Consider the following 17,741-nt stretch of genomic DNA (forward strand, 5'->3'; position numbering starts at 1 on the left):
ATCTAAATTACCGCCTTCATTCACTTGCACCCTCTCCTCTACCATTAATTTTGTAATTCCCCTTACCCCTGCATCCTCCACCCCATCAATTAGTTCCTTGATCCTAGTCAACTCTTCTAGCTCCCCTCCCCCCAACCTATCTAGTTTAAATTCTCCCCAGCAACCTTAGCCAACCTACCGGCCAGGATATTGGTCCCCGTGTGATTCAAGTTCCACCCGTTTTTTGTATACAGATCACCCCTGCCCCTAAAGAGGTCCCAATGGTCCAGGAACCTGAATCCCTGCCCCCTGCACCAGTCCCTCAGCCACACATTCATCTTCCACCTCACTCCATTCCTGCCCTCACCTTCCCGTGGCACAGGCAGTAATCCTGAGATTACTACCTTTGCTTTCCTCTTTCTCAGCTGTCTCCCTAATTCCCTGTACTCCCTTTTCATGACCCCTTCTCCCTTCCTACCCACATCAGCGGTACCAATATGTACCGCTACCTCAGGCTCCTCTCCCTCCCACCTCAGGATTTCCGGGACGCGACTAGCGACATCCTGGATCCCGGCCCCAGGGAGGCAGACCACCATGCGAGAATCCCGCCTACCTCCGCAGAAACGCCTGTCTGTCCCCTTCACCATCGAGTCCCCGATTAATACCGCCTTCCTCCTCTTTTCCTTAGCCCTCTGAGTTACAGGGCTGGACTCCACTGCGGAGACACGGCCACTGCTGCTTCCCCCAGGCGGGCTGTCCCCCCCAGCAGTACTCAAGCAGGAGTACTTGTTGTGCAGGGGCAAATCCACTGGGGTGCTCTCAACCACCCTAGCCTTACCCTTCCTGGCCATCACCCACTTGGCCTCCTCCCGTTGCCCTGGTGTGACCACCTGATGATAGCTCTTGTCTATCACCTCCTCATTCTCCCTCATCAGCCTAAGATCCTCGAGCTGCAGTTCCAGCTCCCTAACACGGTCCCTCAGGAACCGCAGCTCGACACACCCCTCACAGATGTGGATGTCCGGGAGGCCAGATGCCTCCAGGACCTCCCACATCCTACACTGGGAACAACACACTGGTTTCACACTCATACTGGACACTTTATGTCAAGTAAGACAGTGAAAAGTTAATAAGAGTGTAAGGAAACAAAAACTCACCCCTGCTCGTCCAAGCCCTGTGAGCCAAAGCCCTGACAGCTCACTCAACTTCCCACTCACTCTGCTGCCCGCTACGATGCTGCCTGCTGTATACTTTGGTGCGCTTTTAAACCCTCCAAAAACTTCCCCAGGCCTCTCCTGGCCCGACTTCCGGTTTTGAAAAAAACCTCCGATTTTAAACCCAAAATTAACTGAAAAAATAAATAATTAATTAAAGTCAGAAAACCCACTCTCTTACCCTCAGCCTGCTCCTGGGAACAAATCCCTGATATTAACAACTGATATTAAACCCAAACAACTGAGATTAAACCCAAACAACTGAGATTAAATCCAAACAACTGATATTAAACCCAGAACAACTGAGATTAAACCCAGAACAACTGAGATTAAACCTAAACAACTGATATTAAACCCAAACAACTGAGATTAAACCCAGAACAACTGATATTAAACCCAAACAACTGATATTAAACCCAAACAACTGAGATTAAATCCAAACAACTGATATTAAATCCAAACAACTGATATTAAATCCAAACAACTGAGATTAAACCCAAACAACTGAGATTAAACCCAAACAACTGAGATTAAACCCAAACAACTGAGATTAAATCCAAACAACTGAGATTAAATCCACAACAACTGAGATTAAATCCAAACAACTGAGATTAAACCCAGAACAACTGAGATTAAACCCAGAACAACTGATATTAAACCCAAACAACTGAGATTAAACCCAAAACAACTGAGATTAAACCTAAACAACTGATATTAAACCCAAACAACTGATATTAAACCCAAACAACTGAGATTAAACCCAGAACAACTGATATTAAACCCAAACAACTGATATTAAACCCAAACAACTGAGATTAAATCCAAACAACTGATATTAAATCCAAACAACTGAGATTAAACCCAGAACAACTGATATTAAACCCAAACAACTGAGATTAAATCCAAACAACTGAGATTAAATCCACAACAACTGGGATTAAACCCGAACAACTGAGATTAAACCCAAACAACTGATATTAAATCCAAATAACTGAGATTAAATCCAAACAACTGAGATTAAATCCAAACAACTGATATTAAACCCAAACCACTGTGATTAAACCCAAATAACGGAGAGTAAACCCAAACAACGGAGATTAAACCCACAACAACTGGGTTTAAACCCAAACAACTGAGATTAAATCCAAACAACTGAGATTAAACCCACAACAACTGGGATTAAACCCAAACAACTGAGATTCAATCCAAACAACTGAGATTAAACCCACAACAACTGAGATTAAATCCAAACAACTGAGATTAAATCCAAACAACTGAGATTAAACCCAAACAACTGATATTAAACCCAAACAACTGATATTAAACCCAAACAACTGAGATTAAATCCAAACAACTGAGATTAAATCCAAACAACTGACATTAAACCCAAACAACTGAGATTAAAGCCAAACAACTGAGATTAAACCCAAACAACTGATATTAAACCCAAACAACTGATATTAAATCCAAACAACTGACATTAAACCCAAACAACTGAGATTAAATCCAAACAACTGAGATTAAACCCAAACAACTGATATTAAATCCAAACAACTGATATTAAACCCAAACAACTGATATTAAACCCAAACAACTGATATTAAACCCAAACAACTGAGATTAAACCCAAACAACTGATATTAAACCCAAACAACTGATATTAAACCCAAACAACTGATATTAAACCCAAACAACTGAGATTAAATCCAAACAACTGATATTAAATCCAAACAACTGATATTAAACCCAAACAACTGATATTAAACCCAAACAACTGAGATTAAATCCAAACAACTGATATTAAACCCAAACAACTGAGATTAAACCCAAACAACTGATATTAAACCCAAACAACTGAGATTAAATCCAAACAACTGATATTAAACCCAAACAACTGATATTAAACCCAAACAACTGATATTAAACCCAAACAACTGAGATTAAATCCAAACAACTGAGATTAAATCCAAACAACTGAGATTAAACCCAAACAACTGAGATTAAACCCAAACAACTGAGATTAAATCCAAACAACTGATATTAAACCCAAACAACTGATATTAAACCCAAACAACTGAGATTAAATCCAAACAACTGAGATTAAATCCAAACAACTGATATTAAACCCAAACAACTGATATTAAACCCAAACAACTGAGATTAAACCCAAACAACTGATATTAAACCCAAACAACTGATATTAAACCCAAACAACTGAGATTAAATCCAAACAACTGACATTAAACCCAAACAACTGATATTAAACCCAAACAACTGAGATTAAATCCAAACAACTGACATTAAACCCAAACAACTGAGATTAAATCCAAACAACTGAGATTAAACCCAAACAACTGATATTAAATCCAAACAACTGATATTAAACCCAAACAACTGATATTAAACCCAAACAACTGATATTAAACCCAAACAACTGAGATTAAATCCAAACAACTGACATTAAACCCAAACAACTGAGATTAAATCCAAACAACTGAGATTAAACCCAAACAACTGATATTAAACCCAAAAAAGTGTTAGCTTTTATTAACAGGGGGTTGGAGTTTAAGAGCCGTGGGGTTATGCTGCAACTGTACAGGACCTTGGTGAGACCACATTTGGAATATTGTGTGCAGTTCTGGTCACCTCACTATAAGAAGGATGTGGAAGCATTGGAAAGAGTGCAGAGGAGATTTACCAGGATGCTGCCTGGTTTGGAGGGTAGGTCTTATGAGGAAAGGTTGAGGGAGCTAGGGCTGTTCTCTCTGGAGTGGAGGAGGCTGAGGGGAGACTTAATAGAGGTTTATAAAATGATGAAGGGGATAGATAGAGTGAACGTTCAAAGACTATTTCCTCGGGTGGATGAAGCTATTACAAGGGGGCATAACTATAGGGTTCATGGTGGGAGATATAGGAAGGATATCAGAGGTAGGTTCTTTACGCAGAGAGTGGTTGGGGTGTGGAATGGACTGCCTGCAATGATAGTGGAGTCAGACACTTTAGGAACATTTAAGCGGTTATTGGATAGGCACATGGAGCACACCAGGATGATAGGGAGTGGGATAGCTTGATCTTGGTTTCAGATAAAGCTCGGCACAACATCGTGGGCCGAAGGGCCTGTTCTGTGCTGTACTGTTCTATGTTCTATATGTTCTATGAATGCAGCTCCCTGAACATATCCAAATATAGAATAACTTTTGCATAAAACGTGAGCTGTATTGTTCCAAAGTTCCTGTTTCTTTAAATTTAAATCGAATTTTTTGAGTAGTTTTTGGACAATGGAGAACAGTGTTTCGCCTGAATGTTGAACTTTTTTGTTGCAAATCTGAACATAAATGAAAGGAGAGGGCGTAAAATAAACCATGTTTATATTTTTCCTCATCATAAATTTAAAAGCTTTTGCAAATACAACCTCCAATGTTTGATCTTCAGCTTATTTTTCCCTTCAGCTTATTTTTCCCATTTGATTTTATATGAAAGACTTTACTGATGCCAAGTGACGATATGAAAGAAATACACCTCATATTAGCATCACCAAAGTACATGTGAGCACGAACAATAAAAAAGAGAACTGGTACACACAACACTTTGAAGTTTTGGGTTCCAACTGTGAGCAGAAGAATTTAATTCAAATGCAACTATTGGTAAAAATACATCCTTCTATTTAACATCAGTGATATTAGTCCTGCACGTACATTAAACTAACTCAACAACTTACTTTAGTAAACCTAATTTTCAGTGAAGTTTATGTACATTTTTAGCGATCAAAGTACATTTGCAGCAATTAAAATGAATTTTCTTTTTTTGCACACATTCTATTACACGGTTTTTTGTTTCTTCCGAGCCTGAAATTGCTCAGTTTTTGCTTTCACCGATTTTACAAGCAAAGAAAGTGTGTGATCTACTGGTTTCTTCGTGGCTTTCGTTGTTTCCTCTCCAGTAACTTCACTTTCCTTTCTCTGGAGTGTTGCTGCCTGCTTCTGCTGCTCTCGTCTTTGCCTTGACTTCTCTTCCAGGATGGACTGCGTGGCGTTAGTCTTCTTAAAACCAGGGTCTGAAGGGTCCAGGTTGAAGAGATGTGACGTGTATATGGCTTGAAACCTTGGGTCAGCAACATCCACCTGTAACAAAAAGTCAAACATAATACCTTAAACTTTCGTTTTAGCTGTGCGGTTTTACAAGAGGTTCATTGTTTAAAATTTAGGCAAACTTTGATCTCCATGGTGACACGATTGTGCTGTTCAGAACTTCTTACATGCAATTTTTCTATGTCAAATTGTCAGAATGGGAAAGCATTCAATGCAAAGCCCATTTCTTATAGAATCACAGAATCCTTCAGTGCATTTGGCCCATCGGGTCTGCACCGACCACAATCCCACCTAGGCCCTACCTCCATAACCCCATGCATTTACCCTATCTAGTCCCCCTGACACTAAAGGGAAATTTAGCATGGCCAATCCACCTAACCTGCACATCTTTGGACTGTGGGAGGAAACCGGAGCACCCGGAGGAAACCCAAGCAGACACGGGGAGAATGTGCAAACTGCACACAGACAGTGACCCAAGCCAGGGATCGAACCTGGGTCCCTGGTGCTGTAAGGCAGCAGTGCTAACCACTGTGCCGCCTTCCTTTCTAGTTTTCATTCGCAGCATTACAGCTCATTGTGCCTGCGCTGGTTCCCTGAATGAGCCATTCATTTTGACCTATCCTCCTGGCCTTTAAAGTTTTGACTTTGCGAACAATTAGCCACTCTTCCATTGAATCTTGTACAATTTCTGTTTCCATCGTGTTTGTTTTTTGAGCATTTGATTCTCCAACAATCCTCTGCATCAGCAAAATAAATTCTCACTGCTCTCTTTGTTCTTTCTGCCCTCTAATCAAACCTTGTCCAATGGAAATGTCTTTCCTAGTTGACTTGATCGACACTCCTCTTAATTATCTTTGCTCTAATAAATGGACCCCCAGTTTCTCTGGCTTCTCTTCATAACTGAACCTGTGTTATGCCACCATAGCCGAAAAGAATTGTTCTGGGTTTACTTTCACTATTGAATTAAATAGAACCATTGAATTCCTACAGTGTAGAAGAGGCCATTCAGCCCATCCGGCCTGCACGGACAACAATCCCTCCCAGGCCCTATCCCAGTAACCCCACGTATTTACCTCGCTAATCCTCCTGACACTAAGGGACAATTTTAGCATGGCCAATCCACCTAACCTGCGCATCTTTGTGGAGTGTGGGAGGAAACCGGAGCATCTGGAGCAAACCCACGGAGACAAAAGAACAGGAGTTAATGAATGAATCACCAGAGCTTGTTACATTCGGTTTGATTAAGGTTGATCTGTACCTCAAAATCATTTCTAATCCTTTGATACCATTACCAACACAAATCGCCAATTCAAGTCTTGAATATTTCAACTGATCCAGAACCTGCAGACGAGCTCCAATTCTTGTTCTGGATTCCCTCAACTGAGGAAATCGTTTTTCTGTATTTGCTCTAGAGAATCCCAACAAATCTGCTGTGTACCTTCAAGGTATTGAGAGAGCTGAGGAAGCATTTCTTGTCAGATAGTATACAAGTCATTCTGGCTCGTGGCATATCAATTGTACTACATCATACCACCAAGGGGAGGTGGTGGTGTAGTGGCGTTGTCACTGGACTAGTAATCCAGAGACCCAGGGTTCAAGTATTACCTCTGGAATTGAAAGTCTAATGATGAAATAATTGTCGATTTTCGGAAAAACCCACCTGGTTTACCAATGTCCTTTTAGGGAAGGAAATCTGTCGTCCTTACCTGGGTCTGGCCTATATGCGACTCCAGACCCCACAGCAATGTGGTTGACTCTTAAAAGCCCCTATGAAATAGCCCTAGCAACCCACTCAATTTATGGGCAATAAATGCCGGCCCTGCCAGTGACGTCCAGGATGTCACAATTTAAGGAGAATATTGCTTGAACTGTAATAGCATTGTCTTTGTGTGGCTGACATTGTGGCTGTAGTTGGTCCTTCTGACCATAAAGCCATATGTAGCTTTCCATCCATCCATCTCCCGACCTACGGATCAGGAGATCATTACCCCAGAGTCAGATTTAAAGCACACTATTCTCCGTTGTCTTTGAAATCTATTTTAACATGAATCTCATCAGCAATCCACAGCAGGATATTTTTATATTTTTGACAAATATACAAAGATAGTGGGTGGGATTATCCGGCCACGTACACCCCAAAGAACAAAGAAAGGTACAGCACAGGAACAGGCCCTTCGGCCCTCCAAGCCTGTACTGATCATGATGCCCTAACTAAACTAAAAGAAACCTTCTGCCCGTACCTGGTCCATATCCCTCTATTCATGGACCCATCCAGACACCTCTTAAATGTTGCTAATGTGCCTGGTTCCACCACCTCCTCTGGCAGTGCGTTCCAGACACCCGCTACTTCCTGTGTGAAAAACTTCCCCCGCACATCTCCCTTAAACTTTCCCCTTCTCACCTTGAACCTGTGCCCCCTTGTAATTGACAATTCCACCCTGGGAAAAAGCCTCTGACTATCCATAGCCTCAATATCAGAAATTCCAGCCCAAGGTTAATGGACCTTTAAATGGTCTGCCAAATTTTCTGTCTGGTCCGCTAAGATTTCCGCAGTGGGTGGATGGGACTGGAAAATTTCAGCCGCCTTATCTGTGTTTGCTTAGATTTTATTATAAAGTAATCTTAGAACAATGAAGCATTAAATGAATAATAATTACCTTGAAGTTGTCTTCTTCCAGGAGTTCCTTCTTTTTAATTAATTTCTTCTTTTTCTTCTTGCTGAGATTCTGATGTTCCACTATTTTGTCATAATTGAAGTGCTTTCGGTCTTCCTCCTCATCGTCCATCAAAAGCAAGGCCATCTTTGCCTGGTAATGAAAGATTTTGTGTTGTAAATACAACTAAACATCGCTCCTTGAAGATTTAATGCAGAAACTTGATCATTAAGGCAAAAAAAGTACAGATGCTGCAACAGAGTGTCCAAATGTAGCCGAAAGCCCTCCAAATGAAAACGGTAACCCCCATTGGTCCAGATGTTCCTATCCTCCCGTTGGTCCCGATGTTCCTATCCCTCCGTTGGTGCAGATGTTCCTATCCCCCCGTTGGTCCAGATGTTCCTATCCCCCCCGTTGCTCCCAATGTTCCTATCCCCTGTTGGTACAGATGTTCCTATCCCCCCATTGGTCCCGATGTTCCTAACCCCCCCCCCCCCCCCCCCCCCCGTTGGTCCAGATGTTCCTATCTCCCCCCCCCCCCCCCGGTGGTCCAGATGTTTCTATCCCCCCCCTGTTGGTCCCACTGTTCCTATCCTCCCTGTTGGTCCCGATGTTCCTATCCTCCCCGTTGCTCCCGATGTTCCTATCCGCCTGTTGGTCCAGATGTTCCTATCCCTCTCCCGGTCCCGATGTTCCTATGCCCCTGTTGGTCCTCATGTTCCTATCCCCCCATTGGTCCCGATGTTCCTATCCCCCCCCGTTGGTCCAGATGTTCCTATCCCCTCATTGGTCCTTATGTTCCTATCCCCCCCCCCCCTCCCCCCCATTGGTCCTGATGTTCCTATCCCCCCCCCCCCCCCGCCATTGGTCCCGATGTTCCTATCCCCCCGTTGGTCCCGATGTTCCTATCCCCCCATTGGTCCCGATGTTCCTATCCCCCCCCATTGGTCCTGATGTTCCTATCCCCCCCCCATTGGTCCCGATCTTCCTATCCCCTGTTGGCCCCGATGTTTCTATCCCCTGTTGGCCCCGATGTTCCTATCCCCTGTTGGCCCCGATGTTTCTATCCCCTGTTGGCCCCGATGTTTCTATCCCCTGTTGGCCCCGATGTTTCTATCCCCTGTTGGCCCCGATGTTTCTATCCCCTGTTGGCCCCGATGTTTCTATCCCCTGTTGGCCCCGATGTTCCTATCCCCTGTTGGCCCCGATGTTCCTATCCCCTGTTGGCCCCGATGTTCCTATCCCCTGTTGGCCCCGATGTTCCTATCCCCTGTTGGCCCCGATGTTCCTATCCCCTGTTGGCCCCGATGTTCCTATCCCCTGTTGGCTCCGATGTTCCTATCCCCCGTTGGTCCAGTTGTTAAGCCATACTGCCTGTCGGGTGTTTACATTGCTGCAGATCCTAATCAAATGTGCAATTATCAGTTCTTCCAGGGGGTAGGGGCAAGTGAAGCACAGGAATTTCTACAATCCACCCAAGGATTGAAAGTCAAAAGTGCTAAAATAAGTAACTTCAAAGCAGAGGAAGGCAGAAGAATGAAAAAGTAAAGCATGACTTTGCTAGCATGTAAATTTATTTTCCCTGCAGAAAAGTTTCATTCAATTGTTAATTTTCAGCTTTTTCATAGAATCCCTGCAGTGCAGAAGGCGGCCATTTGGCCCATCGAGTCTGCACCGACTCTCTCACAGAGCATCCAATCCAGGCCCACCCCCCGCCCTATCCCCGTAACCCCACGTATTTATCCCGCTCGTCCCCCTAACCTACACATCTTTACACTAAGGGACAATTCAGCATAGCTAATCCCCCTAACCCGCACATCTTTGGAATGTGGTAGGAAACCCACACAGACACGGGAAGAACGTGCAAACTCCACACAGACAGTGACTCAAGGCCAGAATCGAACCCGGGTCCCTGCGGTGCTAACCCACTTTGCCACGCTTTTTGTTACAGACATACAGCTTGGATGAAAATGTCATGGCTGCTCAATGGGCAGAGGGAAGGGCAGGCAGGAAGGAAAGAAGGGCTAGGGATTTATACATAGTTTCTATACAAGCTCAGGTTCGAAAAACCTTTGAAACATGGTCACAAAAGGGTGCAATGACACCTTTGGCAGGATTTAGCTTCTCATGCGAAAGATGAGACATCTCACTCATGCCAATATACATGATGTTGCTCAACCTTTCCAATATGGAGCTCATTCTGACCTTTTCCTTTTCCAAATCATCTTCCTCCTCTGGTGTCAGCGGTTTATCCATTGGCTTTTTGATCTTTTTCTGTGTTTTCTTTTGCTGCAATGCTACAAGTGAGAGGAAAACAAAGAACAAAACGTAAGGATTGGCCTGCATTCCAATTTTTCTTGAATAAAAGACCCCAGCATTTTTGAAACATCTCAAAACGCTTCTCACAGTGAACTGCAAAATGCAGCGAATGTTATTGCAAAGCGGAGAAGCATAATGCAACTACTGATAAATCGGAATACAATATCCAATCTGCCTAGTGGATCATTTTTACTGCTTTGTTGAATATATAATGACGTCATTTAGCAGCACCCGTGTGACTGATGAACATCAGCGGCACCAGGTCCCTGGTTAGCACTGCTGCCTCACAGCTCCAGGGACCCGGGTTCAATTCCCGGTTTGGGTCACTGTCTGTGCAGAGTCTGCACGTTCTCCCCATGTCTGCATGGGTTTCCTCCGGGTGCTCCGGTTTCCTCCCACAGTCCGAAAGACATGCTGGGTAGGTGCGTTGGCTGTGCTAAATTCTCCCTCAGTGTACCCGAACAGGCGCTGGAGTGTGGCGACTCGGGGATTTTCACAGTAACTCCATTGCGGTGTTAATGTAAGTCTACTTGTGACAATAATAACTAAACTTAAATAAATTGAAACTGAACGTGAAGGTTTGTGTGCACGAAGTATGGAATAATAATCCTTATTCCATGTTTTCATTCCGTAACCCAATTTTGGAGATACTGGATGCATTATCTGCATATTAATCTGACAATAAAAGGTGTAAGGTCAAAGTCTAAAAGCAAAATTTAATCCCGAATCATTGCTCAGCTTTAAAAAGGGACTGGTGCTCTGCTGAACCAGAATGTACATATTTGTATATAAATCAAATTGACACACAACTAATTAGATTGTCATAACTGTCCTGGTCCTCCCATGCTGACACTATAGTTAAGAAAGCCCACCAACGCCTCTACTTTCTCAGAAGACTAAGGAAATTTGGCATGTCAGCTACAACTCTCACCAACTTTTACAGATGCACCATAGAAAGCATTCTTTCTGGTTGTATCACAGCTTGGTATGGCTCCTGCTCTGCCCAAGACCGCAAGAAACTACAAAAGGTCATGAATGTAGCCCAGTCCATCACGCAAACCAGCCTCCCATCCATTGACTCTGTCTACACTTCCCACTGTCTCGGCAAAGCAGCCAGCATAATTAAGGACCCTACGCACCCCGGACATTCTCTCTTCCATCTTTTTCCATCTGAGGTCATGTACCAACTGACTCAAGAACAGCTTCTTCCCTGCTGCCATCAGACTTTTGAATGGACCTACCTCGCATTAAGTTGATCTTTCTCTACATCCTAGCTATGACTGTAACACTACATTCTGCACTGTCTCGTTTCCTTCTCTATGAACGGTATGCTTTGTATAGTGCGCAAGAAACAATACTTTTCACTGTCTACTAATACATGTGACAATAATAAATCAAATCAAATAAGTGTCAACACAGAAATAGTACAGATCCTTCCTTGTAGCTTCAGTGCAGTGTCACAACAATCATGTTAAGATTTACATAAGATAATTTTGAGTTGCTTCTACCATAAATCTCCAGACATGTTTTAGATGAAGACTTTAGATAAAGACTGCTATTAAGATTTCATATAAAATCACCATTGCCACCTTCATACAAGACTAAACAATGACATGTAAGCAGCAGTAACTTGTATGTGACAATATTCAAGATGTTTTTCTGTGCTTTCAAGAGGATTTGAAGAAAGGATGGGGCTTATCAGAAATACTGCTGCAATTATACAGTTTAAAATATTAGTCTGAACGTTATTTTGGTACCTTTCAGTTGATTTTGGAAACTCAGTTTTAACAGTGAATACAAGCAATAGGCTGAGAAGAGTTAATGTGCATGATCTATAAAAACGTATTTTTTTCTCTTTACCTGACGGCCCCAGTTCATCCGTGAAGAAAGAATCGTTCAAATCCACATCTGATGGAATCTCATCATCACTCAGTCCTTCAGCATTTTTAGCCTGTGCAGAAATCAGAGTAGAAATATGAATACCACAAGTACAAAATTATATTCCATCAAAAACCAGGTACAGTGATATGGGCCAGAATTCTCCGGCCGTTCACACCGGTGGGATTCTCTGGTCCCGCAGGTGACGTGGGTTGGCTTCAACAGGAATTCCCATTGACTGCGGCGGAACTGGAGATCCCTGCCGCTAGTGAACGGTGTGCCACCTCCCTCCACTGAGAAAAACACTGAGGGGAGGCCAGAGAATCTTGCCCCCAATGTCAGTCTTGTGCACTATATAAAAATGCAAACAGTCACCCAGACAAAATCAGATCACTGACTTCTTCCCAATAGAATAGATCAAAAGGTGTTTGGGTAGACCTAGATCATTTAGAGAAGTTGTTATGCTGGGACTCTTCATGTCCTGCACTGAAAAAAAAAGCAGAGGAGATAAGCTGTCCCAGCTGTTTTCCCAGACTGCAGATTCACAATGACAAGCGTGGTCACAAACTTGCTGACTCTCATCACATACATTTCAAAACAAAACATACAAAATGCAAATTTTATTATAGAGACAGACTTCTACAATTACAAAAGCTGTACTAGCCCAAATATCAATTGTGCCAAAGGAACCCTAAGCATAGTTATCCACTTTAACTAGCTCTTTCCTCCGCCCCCTCCAATATGCTGCATTCTACAATTCAATTTTCTTAATGAGAATAATTGACAAGTATGATGTGAAAGCTGTTCCTGCTTGGTACAAATGCCAACGGGCCACATCTGTGAATTTTATTATTCTCTCTTATAATTTGCATGTTTATTATCAGCATCCAAAGATGTATGTTCAAATTGGCTATATATGTTTTATTTAACTCTCATAAAATACTCATTACTTAATTTTTAATTAAAACGGAGGTGTGAGGTAAGCCAACACATTGACAGGGTTCCTAGCAGGCATCCTATGCCAAGCCTGTTGGCATCCATGCACATTTGAATCAGATCTCATTTATAGAGCATTTCAGGATGACTCGTTCACAGTGGGAAATGGAGGTTCAACATTTGGAATGAAGTCCTGTCTCTATGTGAAATGGGTCAATGGACACTCAGACATTGTGATTGGCAAGGGGATGTGTTTGTGTGTGTGTGAAATGGACTATGTCATGAACACAGTTCTTCAAATAGTGAAGCAGTTTGTGCCAGCAAGCAGCAAGACCTAGACAACCAGGATTTAGCTCATAAATGCCAATTCTAAGTCTGTCTATCTTCTTCTTCCTATCAAGTAACATTCATGCCATACCAATGGTTACCATCAACAAGAAAGAGCTGTACCGCCTTCCCATGACATTACCATCACCAGGTTTCCCACCATCAACTGGACCGGCTACATTAAATATTGTGGCTTTTCAAGCAGGTCAGAGGCTGGCTATTCTGGGCAGCAAGTGGTCCATCTCCCGACTCTCCCAAAGCCTCTCCATTATTCACAAGTTAGCAGTGTGATGGGATATTCTCCATTTCCCATGATGGGTGGAACTCTAGCAACGAAAAAGGACAAACCATCCCGCCTGATAGCCATCCCACTGACTGGCTTAAACATTCACTCGCTCCCCCATGGACGGACCCTGACTGTAGTGTGTACTATTCACAGGATGTTCTGCGGCAAGTCACCAAGGTTACTCAGTCAGCATCTCTCAAACCCGTGACCAGAAGAACAAAGGCACCGGGTTCGATTCTGGCCTTGAAATCATGCCTGGAAACACCATCACTTCTAGGTTAGACACCATCCTAATATATATTGATGACACCTCCGTTCTCTGCGACTTGGTCACAGTACTTTTAGAAGATTTTAGCTTTCATACCCCTCGTCCACCGCCATGACCCGTCATACCAACTCAATGCCAAATCACCCGGTATCCATCACAGACTGACCTGAGGAGGCAGGTCTTTGCAGCACTCAATGCTAACACTAACCACTTCAAATGCCCAGAAAGTTGTTACACATGTACAAGGCATTGGTACGGTCACATTTGGAGTACTGCGTACAATTCTGGTCACCCTGCTATGGGAAGGATGTTATTAAACTGGAAAGGGTGCAAAAAAGATTTAGAAAAGATGTTACCGGGGACCGGAAGGTTTGAATTACAAGGAGAGGCTGGATAGACTGGGACTTTTTTCCTTGGACTGTAGGAGGATGAGGGGTGATCTTTGCAGAGGTTTATAAAATCATGAGGGGCATAGATCAGGTGAATAGCCAAGGTTTTTTCCCCAGGGTAGAGGAGTCCAAAACTAGAGGGCAGAAGTTTAAGGTGAGAGATTTAAAAGGGACCCGAGGGGCAGCTTTTTCACGGAGGGTGGTGCGTGTATGGAATGAGCTGCCAGAGGAGGTGGTAGAGGCGGGTACAATTACAACATTTAAAAGACATTTGGACAGGTACATGGATGGGAAAGGTTTAGAGGGATATAGACCAAACACAGGCAAATGGGACTAGTTCAGTTTAGGAAACCTGGTCGGTGTGGACGGGTTGGGCCGAAGGACCTGTTTCCGTGCTGTATATCTCTATGAAAGGGCCCGATTTTACCATCGTGTTGCGCCCAGTTTTGGACGCGAAGATTTGGTAAAGACGGGCGTGAGGTGAGTAGCGTGATCTGTGCCTGCCCCCGCGCTGGTTCCCCCTTCACCAAGGCCCGAAAATGCCTGTGATTGGGCCCGTGCATGCATTTAAATTGACTTAATGGGCTGCACGCCAAACCTTACCAGCACTTCCCCCCTTTACCACCACGTTCTCCCAATCAGAATTGGGGGGAAACAGACATGCTCCACAAAGGTCCGATTCAGGCGCTCCAGTTAGTGAGGAGGTAAGTGTCGAGCGTCCGACGGCTCTCTGCTCGAGATCGGTGGGGGGTGGGCGTTGGGGAGGTGGGTCCGACGGCTCTCTGCTTGAGATCGGTGGGGGGGGGGGGGGGGAAATCTGCTGCAACTCTGCCTGTGATCAATTGGGGGGGGGGGTCCGCTGCGACTCTGCCTGTGATTAGTGAGGGGGAAGGGGCCCGGGTGGCGGGTGGGGATAAGGGGGTCATTAATGTTGTGGGGCTGGGGCAGTGTCTGTAGGGGCCAGTGGGAGGCATTATCTGGCCTGGGAACGATGTGGCAGGGGAGCCGCATTCTATCATTTCTTTTTCTGCGCATGCGCAGTTGGAGGCGCCGATCGGAGCTGCAGGATTTTGGGTGCGTTAAGCCCCGCCCACAGACTTCTGCAGCACGATTCGGAATTGCTGATATTTTTTCAGGCAGAGTGTGTATGGGGGCGCCTGAGAACGGGCCTAAAAGTCGGATCTGAAACACTCCTAGTTTCAAGTCCGCCCAGCACTTAGAATCAAAATGGTGAAATAGGGCTCTAAGTGTTTTCTCCATTACTAAACATTGCTGATCTCAATGAGCACTGGATGGAATCGCCCAGTTGGTCAGGATTCAACTCTTGTGATAGCTTTGGCACAGTCACATTCAGTGACCTGTGTCTGCTCGGCACACCAGTCTCCAAACTGGATGACATCGCAATACATAACTCTCTGTAGCTTAGCTGTATTCTCTCGGAGTGCATTACTTCACTTAGATAGCTGATATCCGAGTTTATCCCTTTCAGTTTACCTTGGATGGTTACATTTGGCAAGGTAACATCAGTCTACTCCAACATGATTCACAATGCTGTCAAAAGGCATTACAAAATAAATCAAAATTGGTGGCTTCTGGCACTGTGCAAGTTTAAAAAAAACCCACCAAATTTGATCAAAATTATAAATTTGTCAATTAAACATTCCACCCCCTCCCCCCCCACAGAGCTTGCTCCAAATGTGAATGGAAGAGGTACATTCTCATTTGTAAGGAAATAAAATGAGAAGATCATAAAACAATTCTAACCAAACAGTTGCCCATTTAAAATCCCCGGACGGAAATTCAATTAAAACAAAATATCTGTTAAGCTATTCGCAACTGCAGAGCGCTCTACAAAATTGCTTAACATTTGGTAAAATAGTTGCTCACAAGTTTACACTGCGAAAGAGACTGAAATGTTTAAATTCTGTAATTTTTGATTGCTGAAGTTAAAGTGACACACCAATCGCAGTATCCCAGCTCGCGTGTCCGCGTAATTGAGACAGGCAGCTAGCAGACTATCCACCCCATACGGATTCAATCTGGCAGCTCGGTTGTCACGACACTTAGCCTTGTTTTAACATCTGAAGCCACCAGGCAGCCAAAAATGTCAATATATACTGATTTTAAAATCTACATAACATTAGCTGATAGCGCAGCTACAGCGGGCCATCGCAGGCTTTAAGTATGAACAAATGTACAATTACCTAAACGGTGCCCAGAGTATAATTCAACCCAACTAGCGTCTGGCAAAAATCAAGAGGTTGCTCATAAAATGAACCTTTAACTTTCCTTAAATTTCCACAGCTATGAAACACAGAGCCACTTTTGGAGAAGGAGCTGAATTTTTGAGTTTTGTTTTAATAAATAAAATGAAAAGCTTAAGTTTCCCCACACTATAATTTATAAAGCCAGACATCGCAGTGAACAGAATTCCAGACAGTGGATGGGTCACATCTTTCTGCCCAGACACATGTCCGTTCTGACAATTACACTAAGAAGTCTCACAACATCAAGTTAAAGTCCAACAGGTTTATTTGGAATCACGAGCTTTCGGAGCGCTGCTCCAAAAGCTCATGATTCCAAATAAACCTGTTGGACTTTAACGTGGTGTTGTGTGTCTTCTTACTGTGCCACTCACCTGAGGAAGGAGCAGTGCTCTGAAAGCTTGTGATTCTAAATAAACCTGTTGGATTTTAACCTGATGTTGTGAGACTTCTTAGTGTAATTGTCAGAACGGACATGTGTCTGGGCAGAAAGATGTGACCCATCCACTGTCTGGAATTCTGTTCACTGCGATGTCTGGCTTTATAAATTTTAGTGTGGAGAAACTTAAGCTTTTCATTTTATTTATTAAAACAAAAATCAAAAATTCAGCTCCTGCTCCAAAAAGGAGGAGACTTTAACCTGATATTGTGAGACTTCTTACTGTTGCAATCCCAACCCAACACCGGTATCTCCACATCATGACAATTACATAACAGGTTGCAGCAGGATCTTGTTTAAAGGAGTGTACGATCTGTTATAGGAAGATCGCATTCTTCGATCTTTCAGTCACCTCTTCCTTTCCCATCTTTTAGCAAAATCAGATACCAAATTAGAAGGCCTTAAACATATTGGGGACAATCTTAGCAGCTCGTCATGCCGGTCGATTGGCACGGCGAGCCGGTAAGATCGGACGAGAGGTGAAATATCAGGCTCACGCCCGGTTTCTTGCCTCTCACGATGTAACTGGCCCTATTCTGTCGGCGAAATCAGCCTTGCACGCAGCCTTGTACACAGGGCCTGCGCAATGGCGCCCCTACAGTTCCGCAGCCAGCCTCCCGTTCATTAGATATGTTCAAGAGGGAGCTGGACATGGCCCTTGTGCCTAAAGTGATCAAGGGATATGGAGAGAGAAAGTGGG

The 17,741-nt window shown here is 43.7% G+C and overlaps 1 protein-coding gene across 4 annotated transcripts in view; it reads right to left on the reverse strand.

The window, feature by feature from the left end:
- Positions 1-4,780: 4,780 nt before the first annotated feature.
- The window catches only part of esf1 (ESF1 nucleolar pre-rRNA processing protein), a 63,034-nt gene continuing 50,073 nt past the window's right edge, over positions 4,781-17,741 (reverse strand). For all 4 annotated transcript variants that reach the window (XM_078230368.1, XM_078230367.1, XM_078230370.1 and 1 more), the window contains exons 12-15: positions 12,115-12,205; positions 10,141-10,232; positions 7,939-8,088; positions 4,781-5,314 (exon numbers count right to left, since the gene is read on the reverse strand). In XM_078230368.1, coding sequence (XP_078086494.1) covers positions 5,012-5,314; positions 7,939-8,088; positions 10,141-10,232; positions 12,115-12,205 — 636 coding nt within the window. In that variant the 3' untranslated portion in view covers positions 4,781-5,011. The remainder of the gene's footprint in view (positions 5,315-7,938; positions 8,089-10,140; positions 10,233-12,114; positions 12,206-17,741) is intronic.

Source organism: Mustelus asterias, chromosome 15, assembly GCF_964213995.1.
Source record: "Mustelus asterias chromosome 15, sMusAst1.hap1.1, whole genome shotgun sequence".
Taxonomy (NCBI): Eukaryota; Metazoa; Chordata; class Chondrichthyes; order Carcharhiniformes; family Triakidae; genus Mustelus; species Mustelus asterias.